This window comes from Nyctibius grandis, chromosome 1 (genome assembly GCF_013368605.1).
Source record: "Nyctibius grandis isolate bNycGra1 chromosome 1, bNycGra1.pri, whole genome shotgun sequence".
NCBI classification, from domain to species: domain Eukaryota; kingdom Metazoa; phylum Chordata; class Aves; order Nyctibiiformes; family Nyctibiidae; genus Nyctibius; species Nyctibius grandis.
In genome coordinates this window covers 41,087,134-41,108,060 of record NC_090658.1, presented here as the reverse complement: position 1 = coordinate 41,108,060, position 20,927 = coordinate 41,087,134, and the positions used below count along the sequence as shown (strand labels likewise).

Below are 20,927 nucleotides of genomic sequence, written 5' to 3'. Positions count from 1 at the left end.
CAGTGGTGGATAAGTGATCCTTTGAGTCTGAATAACTGAGTTTTATGCTATGTCACTAGATACATACTAAGTTGTTGATGTTATGCACTTACTTTAGTTTGCATAATATTCTCTAATGCACTTTCAAAGTAGGAAAGGGTTAAGTAATATGTGATGCAAGGTTTTTACCTAGCTTCTTATAAAGATTATTACTTAGGTTACCAAGTCAAGCATTCGGAAGTTAGTACATCTCACATCTAGGGTTCTTTGCTGCTTTGACCTTACATATACATACATATTAATGTTACAATATCATAATTGCATTCTAATATGGTATTTTTCAGAATGATCTTGTCATGTGCTTAGTTTGCCCATCTGCAGAAATGTGTTGGAATCTCTTCTCAATTTTACTGATGTTTATAAACTCTTTGAGACAGAAGCTGTCTGATCATTTATACTGTGACCATTACAACAGAGCCTTGATAACCTTGTTTTAGACTTCTAGATGCTAGTGTAATCTGGGTATAAAACAGAGAGAGTTTTCTGCCCAATGGAATCTACAGGGGAAACCTCATGCTGACAGCAGTAAGCCTGTGAGATGTGACAGAGTAGGCACTTCTAAGGTGGTTGGAGAAAGAAACGAGAAGAAGAGTAGAGAGAGAAATGCTCCATGAATTATTAGTGGGTCTTATGCTTGTTTGATGTGCAGCCTCTTCAACCATTTTCTGGTGGAGGTTTGGAAACAAAATAGTGAATTTCTCTTCTGATTGCAGGCTTTTTCCATATTTTTGGGCTCCTTTTAGAAATAAGCCATACAGTTTATAAAATCTAGAGAGCACAGACTGAACAGAATAAACTATTTAAGTGTTTGAAAAAGAGGAGGTTCTTTAGTAGTGTTATTGCTTGTGAAATGGCTGGAAAGCTGCTAACATAGACAGGGAACCATGATGATATGGTTGTATTTCTGGTATTATGAGATAGTGGAATAATGTTCTGAAGCTGCTACAGGAAGTCAAAGCCATTGACTGCAGTTCCAGATATTAAAACAGGAATTAAGCACAGCGATAGGGGCTAAGTGATATTTAAGAAAGTGAACTGTTGTAAGTGATCATCAGAAATCTGTTGCCTGGGCAAACAGAAATAAAAAAAATTAACCTTACACTGGAGACAATGAGACATCATTAAGCAATTCCTTGTTTGAGCCCTTGCTATCTATTGGAAGTTCTCCGCCTTAGCATTTAGTTGTTTAGTTACAGATATGCTTTAGAGCAGAGTATGCACTCCAAAATACAGCCTGTTAGACAAGCATGTCATACCTTTTTTTAGTAGAATAATTCACTCCTTCATGTCACCACATTACTTTGTATTTCATCACCCACTGAGATGTGTTTTACTGGAACTGGTTCCCGCTTTGAGTAGTTGTAGTCATTTTTCTAAATCCTACATAGACATTAAACAACATATAGTGACACTATGATGATGACATGCTTCGTAATTAAAGATATGGGATGACTTTGTAGAAAACTATGATCTATGTGCATGATTTACGCCTATGTATAATTAACTACTTTTATATTTCAGGATTGTGAGATGGTAGAAATGGTATACTGTGCATCAAGTCAACCTCCATATGAATATTTTATTGCTTACTTTATGAATTGATTTGTTTGAAGGGGAGAATTGGCATGATACATAAATCAGGTGGATATATAACGAGTGAAAAATAGTTATGAATATATAATCCTCTAGGTTTGGCTTTTGAATTCCTGTAAGTTAACCTAGAACTGTCAGACATCATTATTTCCACTTATATTAGTAAGCTTCAGGGCTAAATAGCTGAAGGGTCACTGTCTCTGTTTTATTGTTACGTTATTTTACCATTCAGCAAAATTTGATCTGAATTACATTAGAATTTTTAACATACTATTTCTGTATGGGTTTTGTACAACATCATACTTTGATCTATAGTGCTGAAATGTTTTCTGAACTTGAAAATTAATTTAAGATCTGTGGTTGCAATGACTATTTTCTTTAGCTGGGGGAACATGATTTGGTTTTAATCAATCTACATAAGGATGGATAAGAAGGTGTTAAATAGTACTCTTACAGCTGCAAGACTAATGCAACCAGCTGCTTCTGACACTTTGTCCATACTAACAAGTCCTGGAGACTAGTCCTGTTGATTAAAAGTTTCAAATAAATTACTGTATGATAAATTAATTCAAAATAATGAATCTATTGTTAAAATCATTTAGCCATATTGTTAGATTTTTAATTTATATTTTTATTCTATATTTTTATTGTGTACATTCAATTTTTTATTATAGATTTAATGCTATATATTTTGGTTACATACAGTTGCTTTCAAGGAGAAAGTCCCACAAGATTTAGATCTGTGGTTGGTCAAATTGTGTCATTACAGTGTTCTTGGGCTTTTTGCAGGTGACGGCCATGTCTGAGAATGTGGCTGTGTTGGAGGCTCAGGTAGAGAGAACTACAAGGGAGAAGAACTCTCTAATTAACCAGTTAGAAGAATCACAACATCAGCTTGCATCTCATGAAATGGAGATGAATACGGTAGGTACATTTATAAATGAGTATTGAGCTTGGTTTTCATTATCATTGTGACCTGAAAGATGAGAATTTTTTTCTTTCTGCATTTTCCTCTGTATTGGTAAAGAACGTGTGATAAATGTAAACTTCATCTGAATATCTGAGACGCACAGTTTTACGAGTTAAAAGGTGACTTTTTCAGTCTGCCAAGTGACCTTGTGATGTGAAAGCTAACCTTTCTGCCTTGCAGACTATACAAATCACTATTTAAAACTGCAGTCCAGTGTTTCATTAAAAATTGCATTTGGTGTGAAAGAGACAATGTAGTATTCAACCCTGTCCTGTAATTGCTACCTCTGGAATATGCAATGCTAAAATAAAGGGAGCTGTATCAAATCTCTGTTTTTCAAGTACTTTCCTGTAGAATTTGTATGTGGTGTACTGCTTTATTCATTAATATTGACAGTATGCCTTTTCCAAAGAGATGTTTTTTCCAGTTAAGAATTATAGCTTAACATCTATCTGTACATCTGTATCACTTCTGGGTGCTTTATTTTGCCCGTTTCTGAACCTATTAGAGCCTTAATGTGGGTCATAACATGAGAAAGAAAAAACAACTGTCATCCAGAACTTATGCTGGAGGATGACACATTGTTAAAGTGATTATTTTTATTAGCTTAGTTTCATCATTCACTTGTTACAGAAATAACTTCAATTTCATGGTGATGAGGGGATGATAAATTTCTATAGAATAGGCAATCTGAGAATTCAAATTTGTTACAGCCTCTTGAAATGTCTATATATCTTAACAATAATTCTGGGGCCAATCCTACCTCTCCGATTGTTAATTGCAAGGTTTTGTGGAGGAATTAATTCTTTAGGTCTCTAGAGACTTCTGGAGAGGTTTTCATCAGTTCCTGTCTTCCTTTGCTGCCCCTGCTGGTAGAAATAGGTGACAATATAGCAGAAAATTTACAGCAAAAAGTCATCCAAATTTATTAGAAAATTTAATTCAATTTCAGCTGAAGGACAAATGACGGAGCATTTTAAGAATGTCAAAATGGTTTGATTTACCATTTCTGAAACACACTTTTGGTTTTTCAGGCTGGGTTCACAGATGACTAGCACCACTTACATGGGCCGGGGAGAGGGGGAAAGAGGTAGTAGGTATAAATATCCATTGATCTAGAAAGAACAATTTTATCACCTACCGATTTGAAGCAATCTCTCAGGAGAGCAACACTGTGGTTCCAGTCCCTGCTTCAGTTAATGTTAATCAGTACAAAGTTGAACAGGTGTCCACCTTGCAGTAGTCTGTGCTGTGTTTTTATTGCACTGTCCTGAGAGATTGGAAAACTGCATTTGTGTCCCTGTTCTGAACTGAAAAGTCTCCAACATCCTGGAGGAAGAACTATTGAGCTGTCAGGACTATGTGCATCACCCTGACCTTTTTCGTTGGCTGTGCACGTAACATCTATGTCTGCTTGTGAATCTGACTCCTTGTTTCCAAACTCAGTTTGGCATTATTAAAAACAGCAAATAGCAACATTTTTTCCATTTGAGTTTTATCCAAAATATTTTCTTTTTCTGCATGCACCAGAAGTCAGGGAAAAAAGTTTGGAGTGAGAATCTCTTTCCTTCATTCTGAGCTATGAGGAGACTGAAAAATCCATTATTAGGACAGCACCATCTGCTGATTCTTCTGCATTACTCACTTTGTACGATGTATGGGGGAGCTGAAGGCAAGGATGGCAGTATTTTTTTTTTTTTTTTTTTTTTCTTGGAGGAAGTGACATATCACACTGTTACATCCTTCATGTACACAAAGGAGGAGGTAGAAAGACAGGGCTGGAAATACATGCAGTTGCATCTTAGGATTTTTTTAGTTCCATATTATATTTCAGTATTAAAAAAAATGCCTTGGAACTTTGCCATTCTTCAGAGCATTTGCTACTTTGTGTTATTTGCAAAATTCACAAGCTGTCCTTTGAATTTATAAGTGATGCTGCTTCTTAACGTTCTGACAGTTGGTTTTGTTTTTTCCTAAGGTGATTTGATTGCAGTATGTGTATTTACTTTTACCCTACCTTTTTTTTTTTAAGAAGGAAAAAAATAGTACTGAAAATGAGAAGAGGTATGAGACTGAAAAATAGAAATTAATTTGGATTGAAGAATGTGTGTGAGGAGATTGTTGAGAAGCACAGAGGATTGTAGCAGCAAACTAAAAGTGTGCACATTTAGGAAGCAAGTCTGGTGAAGAATATAAGTGGGGCAGGGAAGCAGAGTGAGTTGGAAAGTTCTCTAAGAGTAGCTGCAAGTAAACACACTTGTGTTCTCATTAGGGAATGTGCATGTATTTATGTTTGGTTAATTAAACTGAAATTAACAGGAACAAGTTGGAGGTGATTGCACAGGATAAGGACAAAAAGGGGACAGCTTGTCCACCACCCTTCTCCATTCCCAACAGATAAGATCGAATAGAATCCTTTAGAAGTCTTAGATTGCGAAATGGAAGAATAAAACATCTCTGTACAGCAGTAGTGAAAGTTATGTGGGAGGGATTGGTGTGGGGTTTTTTCTTTCTCTTTCTTTCCCCTAACCCCTCCCCAGACCCTCTGAAGTTGAGCTGCCTTCAGGTGGAAAGGAGTGAGGAGGTAACACAACAAACATCCCAACAGCAGAGAATAATTTTTGCCTTTGTGGAGGTGATACGAGATTTCTTTAAATGTTGCTTTGATCCCTTTCTTCTGGCCCATGCATATATTTGAATTAGGCATTGTTTTTAAAGAATTTATCTTCAGTTTGTAGGAAGTCTATAATGCTCTGATCTAACTTTGAAAATTTTTGTATTAACATCTAAACATTTTATTTCTTAACAGTGGAAAATTGGCAAGATAAGAAACTATGCCCTTATATCGGTGTGTGATAGATCCTTTACTTCTAGGTTTTGAAAGTGTTGACGTAGACTTTCATGGGATTTTAGAGAGAATGGAAGAAGAATATAAAACCAGCAACTGTCGTTTAACTATTTAGTAGCAGATATATTTACGACATAAATATTTATACTTAGCAAAATCTTGATTTAAATATAATTGAATCTGCACTTCACATTTCAAAGTTAATGACTATCTAGAGAATTCAGATTCACCTTTTTATATAAAAACATTTACCATATGTAGTCTTAAATTATCTACAAATTAAAATATGTTGTATTTAAATGACCTCTAGAGGGCACCAAAAGATCTCATTGCAAACCCAGGGCTATGGCTTCTTCAAGCTACAGATCATGTTGTCTGTATAATCTAACAGGTGTGTGGAGAAATGCGCTATCAGTTGAATCAAACCAAAATGAAGAAGGATGAGGCAGAAAAGGAGCTCACAGAGTACAGAACAAAAACTATAAGGGAGCTTGAAATTAAGGACCAGGTAAGAGACAATACTGCTATGACTTTGCAGTTATTAGAAGCCTAAGTAGGGTTATTTCGGAAGCTGGAATGATTAGTTTTTCTAGTAGTGGTCATTTATTACTGTTAATGGTTTCTAAATTAATGGCAACAAGCCAGCTATTACTGTTAAATAAATACCTCTTGGTTATCTTATTCTTGTTTTCAGCCCTAGTATGTTCAGTTTTACATAATACTCATCCCATTCTTTCATATAGAATTACTCTATCATATGTATTCATACAATGTACTTAAATTGTATGTACTGTATACATATGTTTATACACTTTTTCTCACAAATAAATCCACACGTAATTATGTATACATGCAACCTGACAAAACATTAACGACTCTAAGTATAACCTAATGATACCAAAAATGAAAGTAATTTATTTTCCAGTTTCTTTAAAGATTCACGGTTAATGAATGCTGAGATTCATACAAAAGTTTTAAAAAACAAAACAAAACAAAATAACCTTCTAGAAAAAATAACTATATAAAAATTCCGCTAGGCATAAATTGTTGAGTGTCTAAAACTGTGTTTATAATAGTACAAAAACCAGCCTTACAGGTAGTCTGTGAGAAAGCATCCCCTGCAGTAAGAAAGATTATCAGAGTAACCTGTGACATACTTGGCAAACAGCTTGAACAGGTGTAATCTGCATCTTTGGAAGTGCCCTTTTTGTTTAAGTTCTATCATCTGTTTTTCTCTAGGTATTGAAACTTCCAGTTATTCCTTGCATAAGTTGAGATTTGCACATGAGAGTGAATGCCTTCTGAATACATAGATGTATAAGATGCACATGAGAATAGTTTTTTTAATATGCATTTTTTTCTTAGAGCAGCCTATTCAACAGGTTTTAAATAATTCTTTTTCTTGTAAATAAGTGAACAAATCGATCTCTGTGTTACAATGTACGTAGGAAAAAATGCAGTATTTCTAAAATTATATTTTTATTTACCAGTTCCCAAAAATCTTCATGTAGGACAGTAAGTTTATTAACTTAATAAAGTACAAGCTTAGACTGGAAGCAATATTAATTCAAATTATAATCAAAAGATATGTAAAATCCAAAAGAGAAGTTCATTAGATAAAATAACTCTTCAATATGTATAGAAAATCATACAGTGCAGAAAAACAGAGGCCTTAAAGCATTTTGTTTTCAGGGTTGGCTTTTTTTTTTTTTTTCACTCTTGCATCCTTTAGGCCTAAGGACACTTTAAAAAACAAAAAAACAGGCTTGTCGTCTGTGTCTTGACAGATATCACAGATAAGAGAGTTGGCATAATCTTGGCATACAAATAAAACAGGATGTGTTTAATAAGATATTTGAAGAAGTATCTTGGATTTTAAATCCTATTTTCCAACTTGCTTCAGGATTGCCTTTTGAACAAAGTGCAAAATTTAACAAAATATTTTAACCTCCTCTATCGACATACTGGTATTTTATTCAGTGGGGAACGAATACACCAAAATGTGGTGATTTATAATTTGATATAATTAAAGTGAAGTGATGGGAGGGGGAGTTCCTATCAGCAAATATTATTAGAGTAATTCAGTAATCACGTTAAGTAATTATATTGTTCAAATATGATTGTTGGTTCCTTAAAAAAGCAAAACAAACTATTTTGAAATTCTCAGGCTCAGCATCTAGCAGCTGTTTTATAGCTGTGGCTCTACTAACCAAGAAAGTTCTGTATAGGTCCTAGTATTATTTAACATGTTAAAAGGCAACCAAAAAGAGTGTGTGTATGTTTTGGGGTTTTGTTTTTGGGTTTTTTTTTGGGGTGTTTTTTTTTTTTAAAATCAAATTTTAACAAATGTTAATAAGTCATTGCAAATTATTTCATTTAAATGAAATGAAAACAGCTCAATCGCATCTAGCTTTGTATTTAAAGAAAAATAAAATGTTTCAGCTTATGGCACTGAATAGCAAACTGTAATTGTTCTTTGGTCTCTCAGCCATGACTTGACCTTCTGGCTAAGAGACAGAGTTGATACCTTCCTTGGCCACCGTCTGTTCATAATAAATGCATATTCATTTTTTAAAAGTAAAGAGACAATAATGTATGGATGTTTTCATGCTATTCTATATTAAATAGTGCATTTTTCTGTTTTAAAAGCAAATAATCTTGTTTCAGGTTGTCTTTTGATATATTGAAAGTGAGTTTACTGTTTCTTGAGGTTTGATAGTATTTTTAATTGTGCTGTGGATGAATTTTAGTTTTGAAGATGTATTTTAGTTTATATGTAGTGATTTTTAAAAAGGGATTAAAGTTATTCAGGTGTGTCAGAATTGGCAGAAATCCCCGTATGTACAATTTAGGATCATCAGATACATACATATCAGGAAATACAGTTATGTATTTATCCTACACTGATATTTATGAAGTTCTTCAAAACTGAATTTGTATCATTTGGGAAAATTAAAAGGAGTATATATCTTTTTTCTTACTCTCTTTTATTCTAATATCTCTTTTCCTATATTTGTTACTCAGGACTAATAACAAATATTGGCACCGTGGTATGACTGCCTATTATTAATATTTGACATGAATATTTCTTAAAATAAAAATGAAGAAGCAATGAGCAGTGTTACCATTTAAAATGAATAAATGTTTTGTAATATATTCCATCATGATCCTGATTAACGTTAGGATTCGGTGGGGAGACATACACCGCACAGTTTCTCTACATAAAAACTGCATCTGCTCATCTGGCCCAGTAGGTTGTAAAGTAGCGTAACTTACTGCCCTCTCTTTTTTTCTCTCAGCTCTCCCATTGTGGATGTAGCTGTGCTGAAATAAGTGTTTTACTTAATACTTTTCCTTCTTGGGAACAAGCTTTATAAGTTATATGGGTATAATGCCTTCATGGCAGTAAACTGTGTCCACACTAGGGGTTGTACTAGCACAGCTATATCAGAGAGAAGTCACACCCTAACCTAAATAGCTGTTATCAGAACAGAAATTGTGTGGCATATTTGACACAGTAGGACTTCACTTTTATAATACTTTTTCTGTGGATTTGGAAGCACTGCATGGCATAATTTGTGCGTTTCTAATAGAAATCATACTTCTGACACACTATGAAATTGTTTCCTCAGATAAGCATCACTTGCTTTTTTCTACTCTGCATTATAAAAATAAAAATGAAGTGCACTGTTAAACACTTGCTTTCTGTCTTCTGTAAATCATTTTTATTTGATTTATAAAATCTTGCAAACTTCAGCATGTAGAAGTTAAAACAGTTTTGTAGTATTGGTTTATGCAGTCCCAGCCAATTTGGGCATCATCCTTATTAGATAGTTCTTATCAGTAGCATTGCACCACTGGGGTTGTGGTCTCCTTGTAATAAAGCAATAGGACATGTTAAATCCAACTTCAGAAACTAACTGAAGCTTTTAAATTTTATTTTACCATGTTTTGAGGAATCAGATAAATACTTCATGTAGAAATAAATCCAAGCCGGTAATCTTAACCTGTAAAAAGCCATTCTTTTAATACTATTTGAAATTGGGCAAATGTAGTTTAAAGCAGGGGATTACAGAATTCTGTTGCCTACTTTGTAGGCGACAGAATGAAAAGCTCTGGAAATATTATACCAAACCCCACAGACTTTAAAGAGTTGCCTGTATGGAAGTTCATGAACCCAAATAAAAAGAAGTTGGAGAGTCACTGATATGCACAACCTATACTAATGGAAAAAGCTACACATCAAAGCATTTTTGTGTAGTATGACAGAACCTAAATTATGTCTCTGTACACTATAGACTGACAATTTTGCAGACAAATAAAAATCTGGCAAAATTGCAGTCCAAAAGCATTTTGCCAAAAGGTATTTTGGGAATGTTTATCTCATTTGTCATAAATCTGTGATTTATAGTAACCTCATTTAGACATGATAAGTGGAGAGACTACTGACTCTGTCTTCATCAGAAATAATGCAAGTGAAGAATTGGGGTATATATCCTGGAAATGCTGCAGACTGAGTGTCCGATGCAAGACCAATAAAATCTTCTGAAGACACTGATTCACTGAAATGTCTTTTTATGAATAGGTATCAGGCTTCCATGAGTCAGGCTTTAAATTACTAGATTTTTTCACGAGCTGGGACGTTGAGGATATCACTAGATGTTTTGAAACTTAATAAAGTTACAAGTTTTAATAATGCTGGTGAAGATGGGTTAGGATTATGTGTTATGTGTATTCTTGTAGCAGTCTTATACCTAAGATTTTATGACCTCATTAGTTAAAAAGATGCTCTGGAATTTCTGTTTTGAAAATAAATTCTGCTAAATCAGTAAACATACTTGAATACTATTTGGCAGGAAGGAAAAACCCAAAACCTAGCAGACAGCTTGAAACTCTTAGCATCAAATTTTCTTACCTGGTGTGACCTTGAGTATAATGGTCTTAAAAGTAGCAAAACCAAATTGCTTTTGGACATGAAAGCATTAAGAAAATGTGATAACCATTGCTGTAACAGAACTCTTTTTAATGTATCGTTTCCAGTTTGGGGCATTCAATGCACTAATATGAAAATGGGTGAAAAAGGAGGGAGTAAAATGATAGTAGTTTATGCCTTGCTTTGATATGAATTTTCTGACCTGTTCAGGAGGAACATCGTTCTTTGTAATAACTGAACTTACTAGCTCATCTCAAGATGAGGAAAAACACTGATCTACATCCCTGCAATATATAACAAAATAAATGTTTAATTACAGTTATGATATGGCTGCTGCTGCTCTGCCATGGCATTGCTTTCCTCTGTCAGCCATCCATTCCTCAAGGATCAGTGGTATGAGCAGCCATCATTAAATTCTTTGTCATGTTTCCATAAGAAAAATCCCTGGGACTGGGATTCTCAGTAGTAGAATTTTCTGTACTGACTGATCTGCATCTTCTGTACTGGTGTGCTTCCCCTAAGCAGATGGCCTGCTAAGAGGAATGACCCAGTTGGTAATCGAGATTTCATTGTTCATAGGTGTAGTTGGCCTGTGTGACCTTGATCCATGTTTGGTCATCCAGTGTGATGTCACCCCGTTAGTGTATGGGAAGACAAAATCATTCATGAGCATTAAAAGTAGGAAAGAATTGTGTAGGTCTTGGTATAGTGTGTACATGCATTATATTTAAAGAAATGCTTGTTTTCTGTTGTTTTTTCCTTGTTAGGCTAGAAAAATTGTTGCTTTATCAATAGTCATTGGCCAACAATCAGAAGAAAGAGTGTAAAAGTCCCTGACTGTCACTTTTTGCTTGTTACTGCATAGGTTTTCTTTCCAGCTGTTCCTTAATGCTGTCCAGGAAAAAAGAGCCAATCCTACATCAGTTATCTCAAATACGTGTTTGAAAGCATAAAAGGAATAAGTTTTGTTCTCTTTTTCAATAATGAAGTAGGAGTAATCTTCCCCTTCCTTTTTCTCTATATGCATCCCTTCTTTTCTGAAATTCCTTTATCCGCAAGCTAACCATCTATTTTGCACCACCCCATTCTACCTCCTGTCCCCATCGCCCCGCCCCAGTGCAATCCATTAAAAAAAAAAAAAAAAAGTCTTGTTCCGCTGTGGAACAAAATCACTTTCTTATCTCTGCTGGTGTCTGCTGAGCTAATCTCTAGTACAGCAATGTTGTCTGTTAAAATGTAACTGTAGTAATCTCTGTGGGTTTGGAAGTTTTGTTCCTGAAATAGTATTGCAGTTCAAATATTTTGGCAAATTGAAAGCAAATATTTTCAGGAAAATAATGAGGCAAAATCCCTGTGTAACATGTTTCAGCCATTCACTCTTAGTCTGTTTCCCAGGGTATTTATTCACAGTATCCAGGGGCCATGTTACTCTTTGAGAGTTTGCACAAGGACAGACACCTAAGATTATTGCTTAATTAAAAAATTATGTGTGTATGTATTCATAAATATATACTTAGCAACATGAATTTTTTCTTGCTCAGCTAACAATTACAGTGGAGAGTTTGCTTCAACGGGATTTAAAGATGTGTGCATTTAAAAGCAACCCCCCTGCATGCTGTTCCCAGGAAGTCGTCTGGCACCTCTACTCTTCCTAGCAAACTGCAGCATCCTGTCTCTATTAATTCTCAATGTTTTTGGAAGCAGAGGGTTTGTGGCTGCTGACCTTTGCTTAGGTAATGGCTCTGCCTTTTAGTGGAGCACACGGGATGCCACAGTACTGCCAGGTGCTGTTACGTTTCTATGCAGTACAAGTGACAAAGTGGCCACAAAACTACTTCTCTTTGAGGAATTCAGGAGTCCCATCAAATCAGGCTAGAGTAATAGCCATCCAACCAATCACAGCCTGCATTGCTTATCTGCTATCTGCTATGTCTTTGCTTGTCACTCTGGTCTTCAGAGGTCAATGGATTTGCGAGCCAGCCATAGGGAAAACCCTTCAAAGGAACTATTTATTGGGATTACTTCTCTTGTGTTTCTGCTCACGTTAGTTGCCTTTCATATAGTGAAAGGTTTTCACATTTCTGTTTTGGGCTAAATGATTTGTAGAATTTTGCAGTTCTCTTAGGCTTTTTTTGAATTGATCTTTTTGAAAGAGGTGGTCTTTGTGGACTCTTTTAAGCCTTGTGTGCATTGTATTTCTTACTATTTATTTGTATATTCCCACAGCTTTATAATAAAACTACTTCCAGAAAGGGGATTTCCCCTGTAAAACCAAATTTAGCTTTCAAAACTGCTTTGTATCCTCTGATTCAGATTTGAATGGAAAGCAGCAGTAATTCATATAGAGTGTAAAAGGAAGAAAAACATTGTTGGGACATGGCGGGGATTAACCTCGCGATGGCCCTAACTCTCTTTACAAAGTTGGATAGTTCTTCAGGTGCAATATGCTATGTCAGATGGCCGTGCCTGGGAGGTCTGAGGTTTAGAGACCACTCAGAACCTAGAGTTGCTTGATTGATATCAAGATTAGGATAGAAATGACTGCAAGTGACCCCTTGCTGCATATGGACTGATAGTCGTCTTTCCTCCAAGTAAAATACCTCAAAATCTTGCTGCAAAAACTGTCTTGTCTTGTTGGGGTTTTTAAATTAAAAAATAATTTTAAAAAATTAGTGTTATAGTAGGATATGATTGTTCTATCCCTGATTAACTAGTATATTAATAAACAAAGAAGGCAACATGGATTGAGATCAGTGTTAAACAGTGCAAAAATTTCCTGTCACTGTTATATGTAATATTTAAGTGTATGTGAATGGCCACACTGGTGGCACCTCTTAGAAAGACCTTAGTTATACCCTCAGTCCTGTGCACTATCACATTGCTTTGAAGGGCTACATTAGTAAATGAAAGTAAGCGTGTGAGCATCAGGGCCTGTAAAGTTTTACTGTGTATTAATTTGAAGTGCATGTGTTTTTATAGATGTTGATCCCTTTTAGGGATGTACCTGCAAATACCAACAACCATAGTAATTACATTTCACTTTTTATTACTTTTATATTTGTTCTTCTATTTCTGGTTCTATTTTATGCCCCATTAATCTTTTAATAATGGTGAAGAATGAAGTATGAAACAAAAAGAAAGAACTGTAAATTCACAAAAATATTTTCCCCTTCAGAATTATTTTACTGCAGAATTTGTGCAATGGCATAGTCAGGGCAGAATTTATTTTTCAGGTTATATTGTGTATTTTCTTACCTGATGTGTGAGCATACTGTTATACAGTGAATGTCATAAATCACTTATGAATTAATTTGGTTTTAGTATATTTCTGATTTTGTTAAAAGTCTTCTAAAGTTATTTTTGCATTAACTTCAGAGTACGAGTTCTTTTATCACTGCTTAATCATTCTCATTTGTTTAAAAAAAAAACATTTGTCTTTTCTGTCAGTTTGCTGCTATTTAAAATTCTATGAAAAACATCTGCTAGTTTGGAATTTAAAGTTGAGTTTTTCTGCATACAATAGAATCAGCATCAGTATGAAAAGAATTAAACAATTATTTTAATCTTTAATTTGCTTGTTTTGAATGAAATTATTATTTCATTTTATCAGAATTTGTTGTGATAAAGAGATGTCTAGTTAATTGAACAGCACATTTTTACAACATAGATAAGTATTGTTAGGGGAAGATAATTTCAGATAATTTATGAAGAGGATGTTCGAAGATTGATCCAGTGTTTGAGAAATGATCTTTTTTGTTTTTCAGTAAGTTGCATTTATGTCACTGAATGAGCATCTCCAGTGTGTTCACCTAAAAATGCATTCTGAAAATCAGAAGATAATTTGTAAACTCATCGTAAACTAATGAATGCGAAGTGAAACACTTATTTTAAGAGTTTCAAGAAAAAAAAATATAGAAGGCTGCTATATGCTTCAAAGTGGAAAACTTAAAATATAAAAGGTGGTTGGTGGTAATACTGAAAAAAGAATAATTGATATAGAATAAAATTTTATTGCAGTGATATTTCCCCAATGCTTTAACTTTTGTTTAGTAAAACTTCTTTCTTGTAACTGAATTGGATATACATGAGGAATGGTATTAATGTGTTTCAGCTTACTAATAATGGTGTTTCTCTTACTGAGGTTTAGCCTGCCATCTTTCAATGACAAAGTGCCTGTTGATATTCCTGGGCGTTTAGGCAACTGCAGTGCAAGACACATTAAATAGTACTTTTAAAATTATGTGCAGAAGTAATAACAATATTAAAGTTGTGGAGGTAAGCACCAGAAGTTGCCTATTCCAACCTTAATGCAGTCTTGTTGTACGTATACATTATAATTCTGTTCCTTGTTATACTGAAAATCTGTTTCAGATTTTCTTAAATGCAAGATTGTCATCTGTCTTTTTGCAGTTCTGTGCTCCATCTCTTGTCTCTCACATATTTTGAAAAGTTAAGTACCTTGAAGAAATACTTTCTGATCATGTTGTAAAAAGCTGTATCACAAGTGATAGGCACTGAGGGATCGAATTAACGCTGCATGTGAAGCAGAGTTGTCAGCAAAATACTTTAGGTGGTGGTTTGTTTCTGTGTCTCTCCCTATGATTATGCTGGGGCCCACATAGCAGCTGCAGAACTGCTTGCAGCTTCCCAGTAGAAGAAAGAGGCACTAAAAGTAACACGAAAACTAGTTTGAGCCTGCATAGTTTGGAAAGATGCTGCCTGTAAGGTTCCCTGCAGGGACAGTGAAGATGATTTGTTGGTTCTGTAATTCCTCTTTTTTTTAAATTCTGATTATATTGTGATGACCTAGTGATGGACTTGACATATTTCAGGTTAGAGTGTATACATTTGTGAGACTATTATTGTTTTCAGGAGAGAGAAGAGGGTTAGTTTTTATTGTATGAACAAGTCTCAAGTTCTGTGGCTTCATAGGTTTCAAGCTATTATCTGAGTTTTTAAACCAAAGTAACACGTAGCGTTCAGAGTATGGGCTATCTGTTTTCAGCATAATGAAGCATGGCTCCTACCAAATTATTTTCAATGAATATTTTCTGGTGTTTGAAAAATAAGAATTTAGTTTGATATCCCTAAATATACCTGGATTAGATGCTTCTGGTTTCTGAGTTGCTGTTACCATGTTCTCTTGGGTGGCATTTTTCTTCCATCCCTTTCTCATGAGGTTGTCTGCTGTTTCTGCCGTGGTCATTGCCAGAATTCTTGTGTAGAATTCCTACTCTTCATATAGCTCACGCTGTGAGTACCTCTAAATATTGGTATTTTAATATATATTTATATATATCTATATACACCTGCACACACGCGCAAACCCACATGTACATGTGTGTGTGAAGGAGCTGATTATGAATTTTGGAATTACTGATGAAAGTAGCAGAAATAAAATTGTTCTTCAAAACCTATGTTTGCTTTCTTGATACTTTTTATAGAAATCGTAAGACTCCTGTGAATCTTTAAAGATCCTGTCGTGGAGCCATTGTCTGAGAATTTCCCTCTGCACTTTCATGACTGCTGAAATCTATGGATGCATTCTTGGGTTCAACCCTGCAGGTTCAACATCTGGCTGATGGAAGCAGAACTTTTTCACCAGAGGTTCTTGCACTTGGAATTTGCTTCCTTCTGTGGGTCTGTGTCAAAACCTGACTGAGCCTGTTTAACTCGAGGCAATGGTGTAAAGCCCATCTGTTCCTTGAAACTTTGCCCTGAAGGAGTGATCTAGAGTGTATTTACGTTCTCAGCTGTAGCTGTGCTTTTTCAAATACTTAGTTGATGCTTTTCGACTAATTTGTGGTTAGTTTTTTATTTTAAATGTATGCTGAATGGATATACGCTTAAAGCAAATTTTAAGAATGTTGCAAACTGCCCTATCTTTAACTTGTAAAGACAGTGAAGAACTCATGTCTCTGTTTACTATGAATTGAGAAATAGCATCAATGAGCTGCTGCTTTTAAGAAGAATAGAGTGTAGAGAACCCACTGAAACTTCTATTTAAAATACGCAAAAGTCTCCAGTACTAAGTAAAAATGCAAAGCATATGTAACTGAATACCTTTGCACACCTGGTTTTAAAATATTCTGACAGTGTAAGAGGTTGTTACATTTTTTAGAGGGGAAGAATACTAATGATTTTGCAGAGAGTTTCACTATCTTTGTATTGGAACTTGGAATTACTGATTTAATTTGGTAGGTGGTCTATGTGACAAAGCAAGGTGATGTTAAATTCTAATCAAAATTTCCTCTGTTGAGTGCTCTTGAGGGGGAAAAACATGTACAGTTAAATAATTAGCAAAATTAAAAATAAATTTAAAAAGGAACATTGTGAAACCTTTTTCTAGCTAAGAGATTGTGTTTGTTTGCAACATTGAGTTACTGTAAGTGGTTTAGGTTAACATTTTCATGGGAGGAAAAGAGACAACATTATTATTAAGGTGCTTCAAGTGCAAATATTGGAACTGAATTACATTCATTTGTTCTTGTAGGATGTTTGAATGAATAATTTCATTAACTGAAGCAGATACTGAGGCTTGTCTACATGAGGAAGCTATCACAAAATAAGTTATGGTATGAATTTAAAGTATAACAGCTATTCAGCACTAACTCCTTGTATGAACAATTTTATTCTGTATTACAAATGACCTTTCACAGTTTTGTGGACTGAAAAACATGAAAGTTCCCTCCAGCCCCAATGATGAATAAATATTTATGTAGGGAGTTAGTACAGAATAGTTACTACATGATAAAATTACATTGTTAGCTTACTCTGTACTCCACTGGCCTCCTTAAAAGCATCCTTATAACTAAGTATAGTGTTACGATACAGATGTATTCCTGCAGGTACTTGTATGTTGTATATGGACTTAGAGTAAAATGTATTCATTCTGAGGACATTTGTGAAAAATGTTCAAATTGTTGCCAATATGATTCAGTTAGAGGTATTAAGTGCAGTATGCTTTGCTGGATTCAAAGATGCTGGTCATGCAAATTTGCTTATTGTTATTTGTAAAATAAATCGCCTGAGATTTACTTACTTGGCTTAGTTGACATATAAGGACTAATGATGTTAAGCAAATGACAAGATTAACAGCAGTTGGTATGTTTCAGATTCAGTTATAAGTCATAAATGACTTATTTTCAATAATGGTAAAATCACAAAATGACCTTTATTCTCTTGCATAATATTATGTGAATATGACAAAGCTAAATTCCCACATGTCATTGCTTATGTAATAGGTAAGTAACATAAATGAGCATGAGAACTTTCCTATGGCCAGAAGCTTCTGAAGATGGCCACTGTTCTACTGCCTACAGTGACTTCAGGACACAAATACGGAAGCATTCACATGAGAAAATCGGAATATGATTGAATGCGTGGATCTCTTAAGCCTCATGAAGGCAATTACATCGATTGTGTATTAATGTATTTGAATATGATATGCATTTTGGCTTTTCATAAGAATGTAATTTCAAGTGCTTTAGTTTGTTTTGAGGTTTTTATCGGCAAACTGATTTTGTTCTAAAACAAAAGCATACATTATTTTTCAGGAGCTTTGATCACAGTAAGATTTCTTGTCTTAAAATGTATCTCTATGCATGTCTTAAATATGCTTTCTTTGGTTTTACAATTTTCTAAGAAAATAGAAAAACTGGGATTAGAGCTGAATGGAAACAAACAGCGTTTGGAACAAGCCCAGCAGGATGTGATAGGAGCCAGAGAGGAGTGCCTAAAACTGACAGAACTGCTGAGTAAATCTGAGCACCAACTGCACCTCACCAGGTACCCCTTATCCTATTACATGCTGTAGTACCAATTTCATTCTGCTAATTTTTTGCCACAGGCTACCCCACAGTTGTTATAGATACTTGCAGTCATTGACTGCATGGGCAGCCCTCAGTCATCTTAAAAGTGGAGATTTAAATAAGTGAGTTATGAACAAAGTGAGTTATGAACTATAATTTGTGCAAGTGAATTACTAGTGTGAAGAAAAGACAATGTTCAGCTCCAGTGATGAGGTATCATGCTTTGGGGCAGGAAGAGCAAGGGAGAGCACAGCTACATTCTTTTTGTTGTTGCTGTGTTTGGTAGGACAAACACATTTTAAATGTTGTTTGAGACACTAGTGTACAGCAGCACCTTTAAGCATAGGAGTTCTCAGATTAATAACCTGAAGTTTCTGCAGCAGAATGACCAGGAACGTATAAATGAACATAATCGTGTTAAGCTTCATTGAAGATTAAACAATCAAAAGGTAATATTACTGTCTATGAATAGGAGGTAAGCTCAAGTACGTGAGGAACGTGTTTAAGTCACATGTTCAGTGGAGATGTGGTACAATGCAAACTCTGTGTGACAAGAGACTTTGCCTGAGCTTATTCCATTCTTGGATGTAGCTCCCAAAGCCATTTACTGTACTATTCATTACACATTTCTAGAAAAGAGCAGAAGGTTAATACATCAATTATTCACTGCAGCTTGAGTTTTGGTAACTGCAGGAATTTTTGCTTTTGCCACAGAAAATGGTATTGTCTGACTGTTTTCAGGGTTTTGGTTGTGTGTGGGGGTTTTGTTTTGTTCTGTCCCCCCCCCCGCTCCCCCCAAGAGTGAACATCCAGAAACAAATCTGGCGGCTTTTACTCAGGAAAAATAGTTGAGTTAGTTTAAATTTTACATGGGGGGAAAAAAAACCCTCAGATTTTTATCACTTAACAGAAGTCTGCGTGTTTATCCAACTCTTCTACTCTTTGGGCTTTGTGAGAATTCTGCCATTGAGTAAATGGAAATAAAATAGAGCCTGGAAATAAAATAGAGCCTCGCCTAAACTATTACATTCAATGAATCACTTTTTTGTTCAACTACATTTCTGTGTAATTCAGAGCACGGTTGTTTAACAGATGGAAGAAAGTACCACTCTAACAGCCTGTATTTAGAGAAAAAATATGCTAGAGGTTAATGAACTTGAAAAAAGTTTTGGGTGAGTTGTTAAGATATCTAAAGTTTGGATTTAGCAGAACTTTATTAATAATGATTTGTTGTGATAGTTAACCAAATGGCTTACCACGCTCCTTTTAGCAAAAGGCTGATTATATGCAATAAAGCTCTGGATATCTTGGAGGAAATCTGACTAGCCAGTATATTTTTTTTTTTTTTTTTTTGTGAAAATAGTCAACTTGTAAAAATGAGAACTATTGCCAACTTTTACATCATGAGGTGCTTAAAGCTGGATACCTAGCATACAGATGATTCAGGTAGCTTTTCACTCTCTGATCTCTGACTTGGGAAGTTTCTGAGATGCAAATCACTGGAGGCTGGGAACAATATTTTGGGCAAGTAGTGCTCTCTGCTGGCCCTGTTCTCATATAGTTTCACAGACATCTGCTTTTTTGAGACAGACGCCGAACTGCCATGGCTTCTTTGTCTGAGCTAGTGCAGCCCACTCTTCTGCAATATCCTAATCTTTATTTTATTTTTTATACTTCGTGTTCATGTTATGGCCTCTGCTTATAAGTATGCTTGTAAGTAGTGAAATGTTTTCCATGCTGACATCTAATTGTCAGAAAAATGTATACACTGAAACATGGGAAATAGGTTCAAATCTTTCTCCTTGATACTCCCCAAATTCTATAATACTTTGTAGGTTTTTGTGTCCCCATTATCTTTGGAGTGTCTGTCTGCTTTCCAGGAATACATTAGGTGATGTTGCTGTCATAGGTGAAGACAGAGGGGGGAAAAAGAGATGAGAGATTCGTTGCTCCTGAACTGTTACCTGTTGTCTCCAAGTACTTAGATTGGTAGGGCAGGGTTAGAAGTGTTCTTGCATAGTCATCTGTTTTCCCTGTATCGCAGACAAGAAGATCCCCTACTGAAATGAAACTTTTCCTTAGCCTGTGTTTTTTCTTCCCCTCCGACCACTTCCTGCCAGAACACATTTTCTGTATTAGTGAAGGTATAAAAGTTACAGGTCTCTAGTGGCATTAGTTTTGCATTTTGAACTCAGTATTTTTTGAGTGAATTGGTACATCCATAGTTGTTGCACGTGAACTTTATTGGCTTACGGTCTGCCTTCTTTCATTCTTTTTTCCACTTCACCTCAAATGGCAGCTGTGCCAGTGAAAAACACTCACTGGAAGGGTAGTGGTAATAGCAAGCCTATGGGGGTTTTAGAATCATTCACTGTGGCACTTGCCAAGGAAAACAGATTTTAAGCTCTAGAGTCCTGCCTGTGGGAGGTTGCTGCAGAAATTGCACTGACTTAGTGCACCTCTTGGGGATTCTGGCCTTGGCCTCATCTTGCTGATTTCCCTCTTTTCAGGAGAGGACCAGCTGGTCCACTCCAAGTCTTCTCACAACGCAGGACTTGTGGAGGCTTGTACTGCTGTTACACGGTTGTGGATAGTCTTTCTGTTGCTTTACATGACCTGTCTGGGTTGTACTGACAAAAATTAGAGGTAGCTGAGGAGGTACAGAAAGAATTCTTTGTTTTGTATGAATTAGTATATTACTAAGGAGAAAAGTTCTTTACTAATCCACTGATT

General features: G+C 35.3%; 1 protein-coding gene across 3 annotated transcripts in view; it reads left to right on the top strand.

The window, feature by feature from the left end:
- The window catches only part of SDCCAG8 (SHH signaling and ciliogenesis regulator SDCCAG8), a 116,126-nt gene that overhangs the window by 25,450 nt on the left and 69,749 nt on the right, over nucleotides 1-20,927 (top strand). For all 3 annotated transcript variants that reach the window (XM_068408472.1, XM_068408374.1, XM_068408318.1), the window contains exons 11-13: nucleotides 2,422-2,556; nucleotides 5,842-5,958; nucleotides 18,029-18,171. In XM_068408472.1, coding sequence (XP_068264573.1) covers nucleotides 2,422-2,556; nucleotides 5,842-5,958; nucleotides 18,029-18,171 — 395 coding nt within the window. The remainder of the gene's footprint in view (nucleotides 1-2,421; nucleotides 2,557-5,841; nucleotides 5,959-18,028; nucleotides 18,172-20,927) is intronic.